Source organism: Drosophila kikkawai, chromosome 3L, assembly GCF_030179895.1.
Source record: "Drosophila kikkawai strain 14028-0561.14 chromosome 3L, DkikHiC1v2, whole genome shotgun sequence".
Classification (NCBI taxonomy): domain Eukaryota; kingdom Metazoa; phylum Arthropoda; class Insecta; order Diptera; family Drosophilidae; genus Drosophila; species Drosophila kikkawai.
This window is the reverse complement of record NC_091730.1, coordinates 19,695,096-19,712,183: the sequence shown is the minus strand read 5'-3', so window position 1 is coordinate 19,712,183 and position 17,088 is coordinate 19,695,096. Positions and strand designations below refer to the sequence as shown.

General features: G+C 41.7%; 1 protein-coding gene across 2 annotated transcripts in view; it reads left to right on the top strand.

Moving 5' to 3' along the window:
* The window catches only part of dpr6 (defective proboscis extension response 6), a 102,318-nt gene that overhangs the window by 66,043 nt on the left and 19,187 nt on the right, over positions 1–17,088 (top strand). For both annotated transcript variants that reach the window (XM_070286100.1, XM_070286099.1), the window contains exons 4-6: positions 3,186–3,396; positions 3,875–4,002; positions 7,848–8,016. In XM_070286100.1, coding sequence (XP_070142201.1) covers positions 3,186–3,396; positions 3,875–4,002; positions 7,848–8,016 — 508 coding nt within the window. The remainder of the gene's footprint in view (positions 1–3,185; positions 3,397–3,874; positions 4,003–7,847; positions 8,017–17,088) is intronic.

The following is a 17,088-nucleotide window of genomic DNA, read 5'->3' as shown; positions in this document are numbered from 1 at the left end:
TGGGGTTAACAGCGTACTCGTGTCGAAAAGTTTGTTGTCGTGCGTGACGACAACGAGGAGTCGACTTGCCATTAAAGTTTGTCCCAAGTTTCGGTTATTCTCCATGCGCGGAATAATTTTTTCTTGATTTTTGTTGCTGTTGTTGTCTTGTTTCTGGCCGCCTTACCTGCGTTGATTTCTTGGCTGATTTCCTAACCTGGTCGACGAAGCGTAGTAGACCAAAGTGTAATTCCCCTGGCATGACGGTGAAATTTTTAATTAGTTCTGAGCCCCGCCTCTTACATTTATTTTACTTTTGCGGTACGGCGACTTTCAAGTTGGCTCTAAGTTGTTTTTTTGTCTTGGGAAAATTTAGCAATTCCTTTTTTTTCGGTGCTGTTGTTGTTTTCCAATTGTTTCCTTTGTTTATCTGCTTTAATTGCTCCCTTCCCTGGTTTTTTTTTTTGGTGGGGTCACAAGACAAAGGTCGGCCGTAGGCAACCTGCAGCTCCTCTCTCTCTCTCCTTGCTGCTTGGGCTTAATCTTCAGAGCTTCCCGCTGTCACAAACAGACAAGCTTGAAATATTTTTAAATGCAGAGAGAGCTAAAATTATACAGATTTTGAAAAACAAAATATAAATATAATATTTCGTAGGTTTAATTAATATTTAGTATGTAATTTACACCCTACTTAAGGCCAGCTTGTGAGAATCTCACCCAGTAGCCAAATTTCAAGTTATTTTTTCCTCTGTACAAGTCGAGGCCTTTCCGTTTTCGAAGCGTTTTGTAACATTTAATTAGGAGCAGATGGGAAAGACCCCCCGTCAGCTCCAAAATGTGCCTAATGAAATGTATAATTGTCAAAGGTGACGGAGGCTCAACTTTTTTAATATGCCCGTCAGATAGGTTTATGAATAATTAGGCAAACGGCAGTGGCAGTGGCAGCGTCAAGCGATTAATGAGTGGGCCACACACACTTCTGGCCCCAGGGGGATCCTTCTTATTCGCGCCCGGGATAAATTTGCATATAGATGCTCGCCAATTCTCATTTTCCCTTTTCGGCCGGGGGGGAAAATGCGAGCCGATGCCAAAAACCAACAAACTTTCAACACGCTCGCGAGTACTTGACACAAATGCGCCACCAGGAAGTGGATCCTGCTGGAAGGACTGTAACTGAAGTAGGGAGTGAAATGGAGATGCGGATGCGGATGGCGTTGCAGGATGCCGTTTGCAGGCGCAACTTTTAATTTCTTGCCAAACAAAAGAGGGACGTCGAGTGGCAAGTCCAAACTCACTAGCACTCGCATTCGCACATACACACATACAACAAACATGCTGAACCCTGGCGGGGCTAACACATACATCAACTGTTCAACCTCGAGTGGGCGCGCCTTTTTGAGCCTCACTCCCCGCCGTCCTTCGTCCTTTTCCCAGCACTTTCAATTGCATTTGAGCGCGAAATTATTTAAACAATTTCATGAAATTGCTCTCGCCGCACGCGTCAACAGCACTTGGCTCACAGTCCGAGTTGCACGGACCCAAAAGTTACGCCCCGCCACAGAGCAGCAGCACCCTAGACCACCCTAAAGTGCCCCCTCTGTCCCTCCCTGGGAGTTCAGAGGCTCCCCGAACCAAGCACGACTTGCAACTTGAAGCGGAATGTCGAGCTGTTGTTGCCTGCTGCTTGTATTGCTATTGCTGTTTCTGCTGTTCTACAGAGGGAGAAAAATATTGTAAAATATATTTTATATAATAAAATACTTATAATATATAAAGAATGAATTTAATGTGACCTAAAAGATGGGTTTCCTTATAGAAATAAAATTTAAGTTAAATAAACTGCTATGTAACTTTGAATAAATTTCTTATTTATAAACTTAAAGAAGTTCCTTTGCCTTGCTAAGCTATTTTACTTTAAATTTAAGTCTGCATTTGTTTTTATTTTTATATTTTACATTTCATTTATATTTCTACAAGTAAACACTATATAAATTCTTCTTAAATTAGCTGCCACATCTTTTTACCCCTGTGCAACGTTGCTGTTCATATTGCGGAGGCGTTGCTGCTAATATGAAACCAACCGCCTTTGGGGAGGGCTGCGTGGCTCGGGGGGCGTGGTTCCATTACAGCACCGCATGCAGCACAGCGTGCACTTGTTAATTACGCTTTAATTTGTTGCGTAAAATGTTTGTTTAATGGCAGCGTTGTCGCTGTAGTGTGTGCGGTGTGTTGTGCGAGTTGTCAAAAGTGCGAGAGGGCCATGTTTTTCTCACTTTTATGCACTTCTAGAGCGCAAACTGAACTAAAACTGAAAGGCAGAGACCATCATCATACCGAAAACCAACTCTACACTATTGTTCGAGGCCCTCGAAAGTATGCAGCAGCAACATTTCGTATAATTAAACGCACGCACGCACGCATCATTGTGGGGGCCTCCTTTTTAGAGGGTGCTGCCAGAGGTGCAGACACACCCTGCTGGCTGTCAAGTGCGATAATTTTGCATTTACATTTGACTTAATAAGTTTACACAAGCCAGCACAGCGCCATCTCTGGCAGTCCAGGAGCTTACAAAGTTATCTCTGTGCACCGCAAACTACTTAAAAAGTTTTGCGATAATTAAGCAAAGCCAAAACAGCTCGAGCACGACCAGTGTGTGTGGCTCCAGCAACAGCTTCCCGGTAATTCCGCTGAGATTCAGCGGGTCTTAGCCTCTCGAAGTTTTCCTTGGCAAGTGCGTCACACGTTGCTCATACGTCACGTTCGCCCGCCCCAAAATTTCCCTGCCGAAAAGATGCAAAAACTTTTTTATCGCCACACCCTTTACGCCTGCATCGCGGCTTAATCTTCGTACTTTATTCGATTTTGATGGCACTGCGCCGGCAATTCGTTTTCAATTGCTGCATTTTTAATGCGACAACCAGGGAGTTGAGGAGAGTAATGGCCTGTGATTTCCCGAGTTTTAAAATATGGCCAGAACTTTTAGTGTCACTTGGCTAATTGAATTAGAATTGAAATTCCAAGCCTTGCTCGAGTTGAGATATAAAAGGGGAGTCGTAACTAGCAAGCCAAGTTAATAATAAATTGAAATTCCTCTTCCAGGTAGCTTAAACTTAAATTGATTAAAAACTACCTTCTCTAAGTACAACCTTTTCAATTTAGCAAATGCTTGCCATTGTTTCATCCGAGTTGATGGTTTCCTTTTGCAGGTATCCTGGATCCGTCACCGCGACATCCACATACTGACCGTGGGCTCCTACACATACACCTCCGACCAGCGGTTCCAGGCCACTCACCACCAGGACACCGAGGACTGGACGCTCCAGATAAAGTGGGCCCAGAAACGGGACGCAGGCATGTACGAGTGCCAGATATCGACGCAGCCGGTGCGCAGTTACTTCGTCCGCCTGAATGTCGTCGGTGAGTATATCGGGACTCCGATTCCCATTCCCATTCCCTGTCCGGTTCGGGTTCGGTTTCGGTTTCAGCCCGGGCTTCATAAAAAATCAACCATTTGTCGTCGCAAATAACAAAGGGCCCTCGCCAAGCAGCAGATGAGTAAAAAAAAGAAAGAAAAAATAAGAGAAAAACGAAGTTGTTGAACAAATAAATTACACACAGCAAACGAGTGAGCAACACGCACGGCCAAGGAATTGCGATGGCGATGTCGATGGAACGTCGAGGACTTGGTTTTTATACGACAATAATTCCATTTTATCTCGTACTTTATTATTCTACAGTGCCAGCCAGCCTTCCAGCCAGCCAGGACCCACCTAGGCGACTCCAGCTCATCGTTCTTTATATATTTTTTTTTTCGCCCCGAAAACAACGCTTTTTCATGCACTTACTTTTGCTCGCCTTTTCTCTATCTTTTTCGGTGTTCGGTGTGTGTCTCCAGTGCCAACGGCCACCATCCTGGGAGGTCCTGACCTTCACGTTGATAAAGGCAGCACCATAAATCTCACTTGCACTGTAAAGTTCAGCCCCGAACCGCCGGCCTACATCTTCTGGTATCATCACGAGGAGGTAATTAAAGTTTATTGTTACATTCCCTTGGAGAATCTTTGAAGTGCTCACCGAGAGTGCATCTCAAGCTTAATTATTTGGTGGCTTAAAAAAACAATAAGGTCAATACAAAAATACTTCAACTCTTAATTTTATAACTTTTTGAATTGTTAAGATTTTTGTTTAAGATTTACGTCCTTCTTCAAGCATGCTTATTGCGAAATAACACATTTGGAAAATTTCCTTAATACTATTTTTATTAAATAAAACAGATAAATAAATAAAATCCGAGGAGACACGATATTCGTGCTAAATCTTCATAAATATTTTAATTAATTTGATTTTGAGGTGAAGCCTTAAGCTGCTTAATTTATGATTAAAATATAATTGTAATCAGTAAAAAATTCCAACTCAGCAATTACATATCAATTGCCTTCATTTATTCTAGCCTTCTTTAAACTTCTCTAATTGCTCTCATCAACTTTCCAACAATGACATATATGTCATGGCCAAGTTATGACCAGTGAAGCTCTTGTCGAAAAGTTCGATCCTTGGTAAAACTTCCTCTCGTTGCTCACACGTCACCGGGTGTCAGGAAAAGTTACACATGTGTATGGCCCCATCACATCCTTGTCCGAGTCTCGCGAAACCCTCATCAGATTCCTCCCTCAACGTCAGCGTCAGCGTTATTTAAACGTCAGCTGTTGTTATTTTAATGAGTGAATCAACGCGCCACCGCATATCCTGCGTCCTTCACACATGCAAATGCAAATGCGATGCCAAGGAGGGACGAGAAAAGGAACTGTGTCAATGGCGCTTGGCGAACAGGTTATGTTTAAATTACCGGCGAGGGGTAAGGGGGAGCGAAAAGAGAATATTCAGATCGACATTATTTGGAGCAAAGCTTAGGTGTCCTTCGACTGCTGGTCCTGCTGCTGCTCCAGCTTCGGCCAATTAGCCCTGTTGTCTTAGCCAAGTTAAGCAGCATCAACGGATGGCTGGCTAATTGCAGAGTGGCAAGTGCTAAGTGCGCCTGAATCCGCAACAGTTGCACGCTAATTGCAATGCTAAAGCCAAACAAAATATCAACAAAAAAATGCAGAGTGAAAAAACGAAGGGTGCCAGCGTGTTAAATGCGCTGCTCACACAAATCCTGCCACCAACGGCTGGTCCTGCTGCTCCTGCTGCTGCTGCTGCTCACTTCTTGCCAGCTTGGCCACTTGGCGTATTTTAATGTATTCCTGGAATTTTCTAATTAAAATCCTTGCTGCGCTGGCCCACCTGTCCGTGTGCGCCGCAGGAACCATAACGCGTCCTTGCTGCAGGCTTTTGTAAAGTCCTTTCCGGTTCTGTCCCCTTCGTTTCCTTGCTCGCTGCTCCTTGCTCCCTGCCCAGGGCACACGGATTATTTACGATCCATGCAAATTTGCTGTTAATTAGTTTAATGGATGGATAAACTCAGTTGATGCACTTCCACTCTTGCACCGCAGCTGAAATGTATGCAGCACTTTTTGCTCGCACTTCCGCTGGCTAATTGTAATTAACGTGTTGCATGCCTTGGCTCTCTTGGTCCTTTCCTGAGGTCACACAAGTCGACAGGACACGTGGCATATGGGGCTAATTCCGTGAAATATTTGGCATTTTTCCATCCACCTGCCATGGCCACTCGGCCGCCATCGGCTTATAGCCAGGTCCTCTTCAGGTTGCTTACTCTCCAATATTCAAGTGGAATTTCAAAACGCTGAGCTCCTCTTCTCTTATTTCTCACATTTCAGTTTTATGTACTGTGGATTTTTACGGCCTTCGGTTTGTTTGGCTTTTATGCTCGAAATATGCGGGCGATTATTGTGTTGAGAAGTGCCACATAAATCGGATATATGCGCATTTTCAATGAGCTACAAACATTTTACACAAATATTTTATATGTACATACTTTTTGGCCATTGTGTTGTATCCAGCTGGATATTATTGTTTCGCTTTGTTGGTGCCTGCTTTTCCTGCCACATTTCCCATCCAATCGGATCCCCCGATTGGAGAAGTCAGGATGAGCCCCCAGCCAACTCGGCTGAACTCAACTGAACTGAGCTGAACCAGCTGCAGTTGTCATGAAAATTGCAAACGGCACGCCATGAATTTTTAAGCTCGCTCTGTGGCAAAATGTTTTTTCAATTTATCAAATGACAAAAACTGCAGATTCGCATTTATTTTTTTGTACTCTGACAACGCCCACCCCCGCCTCAATTCTGTAATTTTTCCCTTTCAACCCCAACCTCACCATCGCCCACTCATTAACTAATTTGAGCCGAAGGGCGAAATATTATAATACAAATATGATATTTATGCCGGAGTCAGCAGTAATGGGGCCACGGATATCGTATCCCGACTGATAGGCAAACTTTTCACTAGCCGAAAAGTTTTCTGCGACAAAGTTTGTGTCATTTTCATTGTTTTCGTGACTGATACCTAGGGTAAAGAGGGTATGATGGACGTAAAAGTAAAAGGAAATAATAATAAAATAATGTATAATTTAAAAACTAGTACTATTTCCTAATTTAATCCTTAACAAGTTAATATAATCCCTTCCCTTTTTTCCTTCCCTATCTTCTAGTAACTGCGCAATCAAAGCATTACCCTAATCGGTATCAATGGATTCATTTTGGCCAATTTCCTGCTGTATGCTCCTTTATGTCTATATCTATTTAGCCATCGTCATCATTAGCAGTGACGCTAATTTTTCTTTCATTCTTCATAGTATCGCAAATGTTGTCGATTAGTTGGGATTAGACGGCAAATTATGCGCCAGACAGTTGGCCCCGAAGCGACTTGGCCAAGGGGTTGTGGGCCACATCTCATTTCCGCAGTTGTTTTTAGCCTTCTATTTTTTTTTTCTCTCCTCTGCTTTGGCTTTTGGCTTTAGTCCTTCAGCCAAAGTCTTTGCCCTGTCAGCGGCATTATGTGTTAATATCAATTCTCTGTCAGCTCCTTGCTACGAGTATCCTGAACTTTGCACCCTCTCTGGCCCTGCTGCTGTATTGGCAAATTATTCCGGTATTTGTTTTTGTCAGCCAGGGGGAGCAACTTAATATGCATTCAGCTGCTGTTAGCGGCAGAACTCGACAGGACCTCCATGCTATGCTATCCTGCCGCCATGCACAGATCGATAATCGGGATGGCAAGCAATAACCATAATGAGGAGGAGCCTCCTGCTATTGCTCATGCTCCTGCTCCTGCTGCTCCTGTCCCTATGTCTATATATTCCGCTTAAGTCTGCCTGATTTGCATGGAAACTTCACGCGATCTTTGATGTCGAGAGTTAACTTTAATCACGAACACAGAGTCATCGAATTCCAATTAAAATCACAATTTCCAGGGGTGTCAGTCAATGGCAGCTGTTGTCAATCCTCGTGTATTTTCTTACACCTTCAATTATTTTGCAATTCATAGGTATATTTTGCACACTGATAATGAGAAGAAAAAACTTGTGTTGGCCTTTTTCTGAAATTTATTTAAGTGTCTACATTTTCTTTAAAGAATTTCCAAGCTCTAATACCATTTATAATATAAATTAAAGATATAAAAGTATAAATATCTTTTAAGATATAGAGTTTCAGATACAATTTTCTAGTCTTCTTCACACCCCAAAGTCTTGTATTATTATTTTAGATTATTAATAACCACTAAGTTTTAAGCTATATTTTTTGAATATTCTTCTCCAATTTTAAAGCCAACAAAAAACACATTAGAAAATGTCGGTGAAACAGCCGTCGCAACAAGAATCTCGCTGTTTGCCCTCATTGTTTTGACATTATTGTGTATGCGAAATGTACTCACGACTTGCCCCCGATCTCCTCCTCCTCCACTTGCAGGTCATTAATTATGATTCATCAAGAGGCGGCGTGTCGGTAATTACCGAAAAGGGCGATGTGACAACCTCATTTCTGCTCATCCAGAATGCAGATCTGGCCGATTCGGGCAAATATTCCTGTGCGCCCTCCAATGCAGATGTTGCCAGTGTGCGTGTGCATGTCCTAAATGGTAAGTACCCACTTCCACCCTCCTCCATCTCACTCTCTGTAGCAACCAGCTATGTACCATCTCCCAGTGACCCCCAAATCCAAAATCCGAATAAGCCAAATGGAGGGGCTCCGAAAATTGTTGCCATTCTCTGGGCAAATACTCGAAGGCCCCGCCCATGAAATTCTATTTGTATGAGAGCGCTCTCGCATTAACTGACAAACGAACCCGACAGCCGTCCAACGCGCTGTCCTTTTTGTAACCCTTGTTGCGTTTCAGGGTCCGATGCACACACAAAAATTGCATTTAACTGCATGTTTTGAAATAACAAACAATTACATACTTAATTATACCCTTGCAGGGTATTATAATTTCAGTCAGAAGTTTGCAACGCAGTGAAGGAGACGTTTCCGACCCTATAAAGTATATATATTCTTGATCAGCATCAACAGCCGAGTCGATCTAGCCATGTCCGTCTGTCCGTCTGTCTGTCTGTCCGTCTGTCCGTCTGTCTGTCTGTCCGTCTGTCCGTCTGTCTGTCTGTCTGTTTCTACGCAAACTAGTCCCTCAGTTTTGAAGCTATCTGAATGAAACTTTGCATATAGTCTTCTATATGCTCTCACTGCTATATATGTCGGAACGGGCCGGATCGGACGACTATATCATATAGCTGCCATACAAATGTTCGATATATTTTTCGAAAAAAAATTATAACTTTGCTGTTTTTCAACATTTTTGCACCATTTTCAAGATATGGCCATTTTATATTATTTCTGAATTTTGGTAAAAATTTTATGAAAATCGGACGACTATATGATATAGCTGCCATAGGACCGATCAGGAAATTAATAGGAAAAAAATTATAGCTTCGTTGTTTTTCAACGTATTTTTATCTACTCTGAGATATAAGCTTTTTTTATTATTCTAGAATTTTGGTATAAATTTCATAAAAATCGGGCAACTATATCATATAGCTGCCATAGAAGCGATCGGTAAATGCATAAAATATGTAAAGCTGGGAATGTAAAACGGTAACTGTCAAACTGTAATCATAATAAGTATAGGTAAAATGGAATGAAACTCTATAATATAAACATCAAAACCAATCTGCAAGGGTATACAAACTTCGGCGTGCCGAAGTTAGCTTCCTTTCTTGTTTTTTATTAAATTAAATACACAATTTTAAGGGAATATTCATTACTTAGAAGAGAGTTCAGGAAGAGAGGGGTCTAGTTTAATTAAGAACTCAATAACAATGGAGCATGATAAAAACTTCTGATATTTTTTTATGTAAGAAAAATATACGTAGAAAAAATATACATAAAGTAGTATTGTTCAATATTTATAGAAAAATTCATGGTTACATAAACAAGGCACTCAAATAGGCCTTTAGAAGTTAACACAGTTTACAATGAATGAAAAATAATAACATTTAAGGCTATTTTTTCACTTAACTTAACCAAAAGTAAGTTTAGTATCAAGAAACTTCAAAATTAAAAGAAACTGTGCGAAAAGGGGCCTATTTATCATAAATTTGATAATATTTATTATAAATATTTAATAGTTTTTCTTTAATGTTTTAGCATTCTTAGACAATTTCCCGGATTTTTTTTATTATTATCTAGTTTCTCCTTATTATTTTATTTAAAATATATTTTCCTAGTGAATTTATTTTTCCCAGTGTGGTAAATTTTCAAATGTGCCCGGCTGCGTTTAAATTTTGCATCTGAATACATGTATCCGTGACAGGGCGTTACCCAGCGGGACGTTTTATGAAGTCGAAATGGTTCTGGCCCCGGGGGCAGATCCGCCGTTTGACCAGTGGCTACCAGATGACCAGATGACCAGCAACCACTGACTCTCTGACCGCCTTGACCCACTGAAAGCGAGCCAGAGAGTGAGCCAGTCCCAATTCGGGGCTTCCGATTGCAATTTCAGCTCATTTCCGCCTGCATGCAGGATGCGATGCGATGCCCGTGACTCTTTCACAATTGACCAGACCGGGCCGAGAGTCCTTAATAAATTGTGCAGGAACTGAGCTTAGTCCGCCTGATTTCCACCAGGACCGCCGCAAAAGTGCAGCTCGTGCCAGCAGCTCGGCAGTGGCAAACTCGACTGGAATTTGGCCCAATTTCGGCTGAAGTTGCTATGTGACCCGCGGGATTGGTGGATGTTTTGTAGCGGGTTCAGAGCACATAATAGCATCAATTATGAGCAAATTAATTAGCACACTGCGGTTAATTGCAGTTAAGTGACTGCCAGCCAGCCAGACTGAGTTGTGAGCTGCTGGGCTCCTGGGGGGAAAGGGTTTTCCAGCCACCCTGCGTCCTTGTCGCCGTAGCTCTCCATTACGCGCAGACGGACAAGGACCAAAACAGACACTGTGGGAAAAATAAAGAATTTAAATATATATTAATTAAAATATAAATAATTTTAAAGTCTTCTTTAGGTCAGCTTTGTTGATTTTAAGAAAATAATAAGTCGAAGAGAATGATTTGTTACAAGAAAATATTAAGCAAACCTTTGCTCACTTAAGGGCCCATATCTATGCTTCTATCTGTGCATCATATATTTTCCTTGGAAGCCACAAGTATCTCGAATTTTCTCTCTGTGTACGCACTGAGACAAAGACGGATGCCGGCGACATTTACAAATTGCGAGTGGGACTGGCAAAAGGAATTGTTGCAATTTGCCAGCATAATCGCTGTCGATCGGCGTGGATTTGACACAGTTAAAATAAATTACGTAATTGTAAAGGCCAGAGACAGCAACATCAACAAATCCCAGCAGTAGCAACAACAACAACAACAATACTGAATCCCGACAATGCCAACGAATCCTATAGAATTTTAACTTTAACGGAGAAGGAGGGTTTAGGTTGCGGATGCCAGAGAGAGGAGGGGATCGACCGGAAAAGGAAATGAAGGGGGCACGTTTTTCAATCATGCTAACAGCACCATGGTGACCCCGCCTGCCCCACCCACACCCACACCAGCCTTAACCCACTGCCGTCGTCGCCCAGCGTTTGCCGCAAATGGACCGCAAATGGTAACGTGCGGAAATCCATGCTGTTGCCATTGTAAACGTTTGCCAGCCATTATGCATGAATGCATAGAAATAGAAAACAGCAGAAAAGCGCGGAAAAGCGGGGTGTAAAATGGGGGGGGGGGAAACGTGAAGAGAAATTCGGGGCTTCTAACATCCAGCATACAGCATCCAACAGCCAGGTGCTTCGTTCGGGCGATAGTGGGTTAACAAACAAAATAATGAAGCAACAGCGCCAACCGTACACAAACGAGCCAAAGGCCGTGCTCCCCGTGGAAAAACACAAAATGGTCATGGGATATACGAGTTTCCACTTTTCCGGATGTTCTAAACGCAACGTTGGTAGATATGTTTAGCTTTTGCAGCGGTAAATCAAAAAAAAATGTACAAAGAAATTCTAAATTTAAAGGGAAAACTTAACAAAAATCAATAAAATAAGTCTACTTGGACATTATTATGTTATTTTTCATAATTTTAAAACCCCTACAGGATTCTTAAAATGGTTTAAAGATTTATTTTCCTGAAAAAAAACCAACTTAAAATACTTTGAAATATTGTTTCATTAAAAAGTTATTATCTTTTCCATCAAAATGATGCAAAGAAAATAACAATAAATATAAAATACATTTAAAACAGAACCAGAAATCCAAATCATAAAAAATAATTGCAACTTTTATTAATATAAAATAGAGCTGGACTAAAATTTCTTACCGAAAAAAACAAAATCTCAGCTTATTTTGTTCATAAAAACCAGTTTTTGGCCTAGATTAGCTCTGGAAAAACTATTGTCCTTTTTTGTGCTGGCAAAAGCTTAACGACAAAGCCATTAAGGTTATTGAAAACAAATTTGTAGAGCGGATTAACAAATCCGAAATATGTTGTCGAGCGAATGCCTTTTGTTGGTCAACTTGTTTGTTGTCCTTTATGGTGTTTGGACTGCTGCTTTACACAAGCGTAATCTGGATAAAAGTCAGATTATCTATATATGGATCCCGTCGGAATCGAAATGGAATTTCGGATGCGACCTTCGGACACACAATGTGTCGGAGTGGGTCGAAGGCCATTCGAATTGAAGCGTTAATGGCACAAACAAGGGCCTCATGTTGTGACAGGCAAACAAAACGCAGCTCCGAATTTGGCTTCGAGAAACGTTCCTGCCAATTGTCCATTTGGCAGCATCATCAGCAGCCCCTTGGCCAGTTTCGTCCTTCCCAAGCACAGACTCATTCAGAGCAAGTTATGCATGGATCACCATGGTTTTGAGCGGGTGATGAGAGCCTAACCCAGCTTTTTCTGCACTTCGTCCTCGAATGTCAGTTTCTGTGTGAGCGGGAATCCTGAGCAGTGGTCAGTTATGTACTACACATTGCTGGAATCGTTAGGAAGTTCTTTAAATGCCTGTCTATCAAATGCTGAGAGGAAATTGTAAAGTAGAATACAATAAACTTAAGTTAATTTACTTTAAAAATGAATAAAAAACTCATCGAACTCCTTTTCTATATCAAATTGTCATTTCTAAGTAAATTCTATCTATTTGTAATTAAATAATGTATATTATATGTTTAAAGAACCTAAATTGAGAGTATGCTTATGATTTTAGTATCCTTTCCCCGTTTAGTAAAGTTTTGCGTGGTTTCGACCGGAGCGACGGCGAGCTGTCAGAAACAGGATATGCGGAGCATTTGCCTTGGGAATGCAAAGCTCAACTGGATATTCCTGCCCAGCCACACCACATTAGTTAGAATTCAATAGGGGCCTACAGAGAGAGAGGGAGATCCCCATTAAATTGGATATGGAAACCACAGCCAAAGACCACGGTGCAAGTGCACTGGATGTGCCCGTCAATCAGGCAACAATTGGGTAAATCAGGACGCCGTGCGGATGCGGATGCGGACTATGTCCAGGCTCGGTGCGTCGTCGGAATGCCTAAACAGGTTGTTTGCCCTATTTGCGCTAATGATTTCGATGCATTTGCCAGCAAGGAGACAGCCTGGCAGGATGAGTTTCTGCCTCGGTGTAGGGGTTTCCAGCTGCCACCTGCCACCTACCAGCCACCTCGACTCCATTCAATTACGGCTGATGCCAAGGTGAGTCGTGGCCGGGCATATTGATATTTGGGCGACGGACAAGAACCGGCTGCCTCGCAGTTTACACTTGAGAAATCAAACGGAATCCCTGGCCGTGTCACGACAAATGTCCTGCCATCTGATCCCAACGAATGTATAGGAGGCTAGCACAAATCCCCGGGAATAAAGTTCGAGTTTCGATTTATTTTCGCCAGTTTGAAATTTCTTTGGCTACGAGGACTATTTGTGTGGCGCTTTTGTTGGCTGCTCATCAAATGGCAAACGACTCTCGGCAGGATCAAGGAAAGTGTGAGAAGTTAAAGCCTTGACCTGAATCCTCCGTCCCGCTGGCTGCACGTATCGAAGTCGCCGTGCAAACAGAAAAGGACAGAAAGATGGAGAGAGAGAGAGACGCCACGCCAAAATCCTTTAGTCAAGTTTCGCAGGATGGCGAATTTATTCCACTCCGTGTGTCCCGACAACGTTGTGTGCTGGAGATTAGCTTTGTATTTTGTCACAGGAAATTACATTGCGCCTTAAGGATGCCGTAGCGCAAAAATTTCGTTTCATTGTTTGCGCGCTTGTATTTGTGCGCACCGCCGACTGAGTGTGCAGGACCTCCTGATCCCGGACTTTGCTCCGGACTCCTATAACCATAGACCGTGTCCGAGTCCAATTCGAAAGCTGCTAACCCCCCCGGTCTGCACTGTTGTAAAAGATTTGTAATTGACTTTTATTCTAGATTTATTTTAAATCTTCAATATATATATATATATATATATAAATTTTAAAAATTTAGGTTAACTAGCATAAAGTTACTCAGGCAAACGATATGTAATAGAATGTTACTAAGCACAAGGTTAATTACCAGAAGATGAACTACAAGGAGGTTATACAACAGAAGGATAAGTAGTACCTAACAAGAAGAGAGCTACCAGGAAGTTAAGTCGCATAAGGTTAACTTTCAGGAGGACTTAAAGGATGTTAGCTAGCTGGAGAATAAACAATCAGAAAATGTAATCATTATAAAAGGAAATTAATTAATAAACTATCAGGAAATTTGACTTAAAGTTAAGTAAGCAAATAGTAAGAAAGCAGAAGGTCTGTTGACCAGGAGACTAAGAAGTTTTCTCTACTACAAAGATGTTAACTAGCAAAACTTCGACCATTATTTTTAGATTTCTTCACAAATATCTCCCTTTTATGCTTTTTTTTCACAGTGCATATCTCAGGTATGCGTCTTACCTATCTTTCGCCTCTAATCGTGAGTACGTGTACAACTGCCGCTAGTGTGAGAGCTCGAGTTCCACACACGGAGAATCCAGCAAACTGTCCACCTTTCCTCCATTGCTGCTCCATTAGTCTGTGCATTAGAGGCAGCATACAAAAGCCAACACTTCCGGTGGCGTTCTCGCCATTCCGTAGCTGGAATGGGGCTATGCGAATGTGACGCACTGTTGTTGTTGTTGTTGCAGCTAGTTTGGCATTCCGGCAAGAAAATTTAATACAATCTACAGCAAATTGCACAGGCGAGATGTATGTATTTAAATGGCAATGATGCCTGTTTGTTGATAGGCGGCGACAAGTACAGTGAGAGAAAGAGGGGTATTTAAAGAGGATTCTAATGAAAATAAGTAAATAAAAATCTTAAATAAATAAAGGTTCCTATATTGGAAGCGATAATGAGGTATAAGGTTGGCTTTCTCTTTGCTAAATTGTAAATAAATAATTATCAAGAACTCAAGTTCATGGACTCAAATCTAAAAACAAATATCTAATCTCCTTATATTTTCCTATGATTAACCCTAGACTGCCTTCAGTGTATTTCCTATAAACTAATGGTAGGAAAAACTTTACTCATAAGTTATGATAACATTTTCGTGTGCGAGTTGTTCCCTGACTTGGTAGATTTCGCTTCATGCATAGTCAATCCTCGGAGATTGCCGACTAACATAATTTGTGCCATGTTGAACAGCAGCAGAAGCCAAGTAGGAAAATGGCCAAAAGGAGGGGGAAAAACCAGGAGAATATACATATATCCTGCGACCACAGAGCATCCCCGCTGTTGGCCACAGCCGTAGTCGAGCGCCGAGAGAACATCCTTATGAGCCAGCTCATAAGTGTAGCCCGGGATAACTCCTTCGTTGCCGTAAAAGGGGGGGAAACGGCAAACAAATCCGCAGCTAATAATATACGGCTTTTGTTTATTAGATTCATACATTTTCTAGCCAAGTTTTTGACGCATATGCGTACGTGGGCGGATATCCTATGGGTTTTGGGTTGGGTCTTTGGTTTGTGCTGGGTCTTTGGGCTCTCCTCTGGTGTTTGAGTTTGGTGCCCATTATGTTTGGTTTTATGGGCGCACTGCGTGCCAGAGTCCCCGAGAAGCGAATTCCATCTCCTCGGCACTCGAAGTGATTTTAATAAAATTACCAAAGCGTGTAGGTAAAAACAACTTGGAGCTGCCAGGCTGAACGGCATGTAAATCCTGGACAGAAATCGCTGCCGTTGGCAGAAAATTGCTGCCTTCGACCTATGATGAAATCGGGCCAAATTGCATGATTTACGTAATGGAATAAATAAAATAAATTGCTTAATTTACTGATAAATTACATGAGCAGCAGCATACGAAACTTTGCCGTGACATATGTGGAGGAGGAGGTTGCTTTTGGGTGGCTTTGGGCCGACTTTGGGGTGTCATAGTTACACTTCCTTTGTTTTCTTGTGTTTCTTTCGCTTTCTTTACTTTTTTTTTTTGTATTTTTGCATTTTTACTTTGGCACATTTTACGAGATTAATTTCGTTGCCAGGCGATATCTGGGCTGTGGTCAGGTGGGTGGCGAATGGTGGGTTGAGGGGTCAGCTGCAGCCGCAACAACCGCAGGCCGCACACCCACCCGCACCACACACGGGCCAAAAGAAAAATGGTGGACTGGGCTACAGGCGTGTAAACTACGGCTACTTAACTCACACACACACACGCAGCACACACCTGGTTCCCAGATGCAGAGAGAAAAAATATATAATTTAAGAAATTTAATTCAAAATAATAAGATAATGAAGTTGTGTTTCTTAAAGTAGGGTTGAATATTGCTGGATATGATTTCTATAAAGTAAAATTTGCAAAGCAGGATCTCTTAGGTTTGACCTATTACTTATTTGTATTCTTTCCTGGGAAAAATATGAGTAATATGGTTGCTTCCTTTGACATATTTTCTTTGCTAAAATCTATATATTTTCTGGGAAAGTTATAAGTTATAAGACTACTCTAGCAACAACTATAAGTTAAGCCTCTCCAACAAGACTTTAAATAAAATTAAACCAACCTAGAATCCAGTGAAAGGTTTCCTTAGAAATAAAATATATAAATTTAAATAAACTCAGGCAGTTATTCTAAATTTTTCACCTCAGTGCAAGCAGGTTCCTCTTGGTAGGCCTCCTCTCCCCCTCACAATATTTACGAAAGATTTATGCCAAAAGCTAATTTCATGGAAAAACGTATTGTTCTGGACACGTGTGTGTATTTTGAGGTCAGGCTAAGCCGATGCACTATTAAGCCGAAAGTGTTCAGTTGGCTGGCCAGGCAATTGTTTTGTTTTGGCCACGTTATTGCCGCCCGACTTGACCCAAATCTAATTATTTATGTTAATCGCTCTCCGAAGACCAACCGAAACCAGTGGCAAATATATCAAAACTGGCCTGGGTAGGGCGGAGTAATTTACTTTCTATAATCTTTCATAATAGAAAATGTATAAATTTAAATTAGTGCCTTTGCACTTGACAAGATTCAATTGGAAGCAACGCCCCATAAACTTGGCTGTGGAAAATAAAAGTTATTGGGTGTGGGAAATGAGCTTGCAACCAAGTAGCTGCCTTGATGGGTATACAAACTAATCGAAAGTCTGGCAGGACACTCCAGGTCACTGGGCAAAAGTATGAAAGCAGCTCTTGCAATCTGCCAGGGCTAATCTCAAAGGATGCC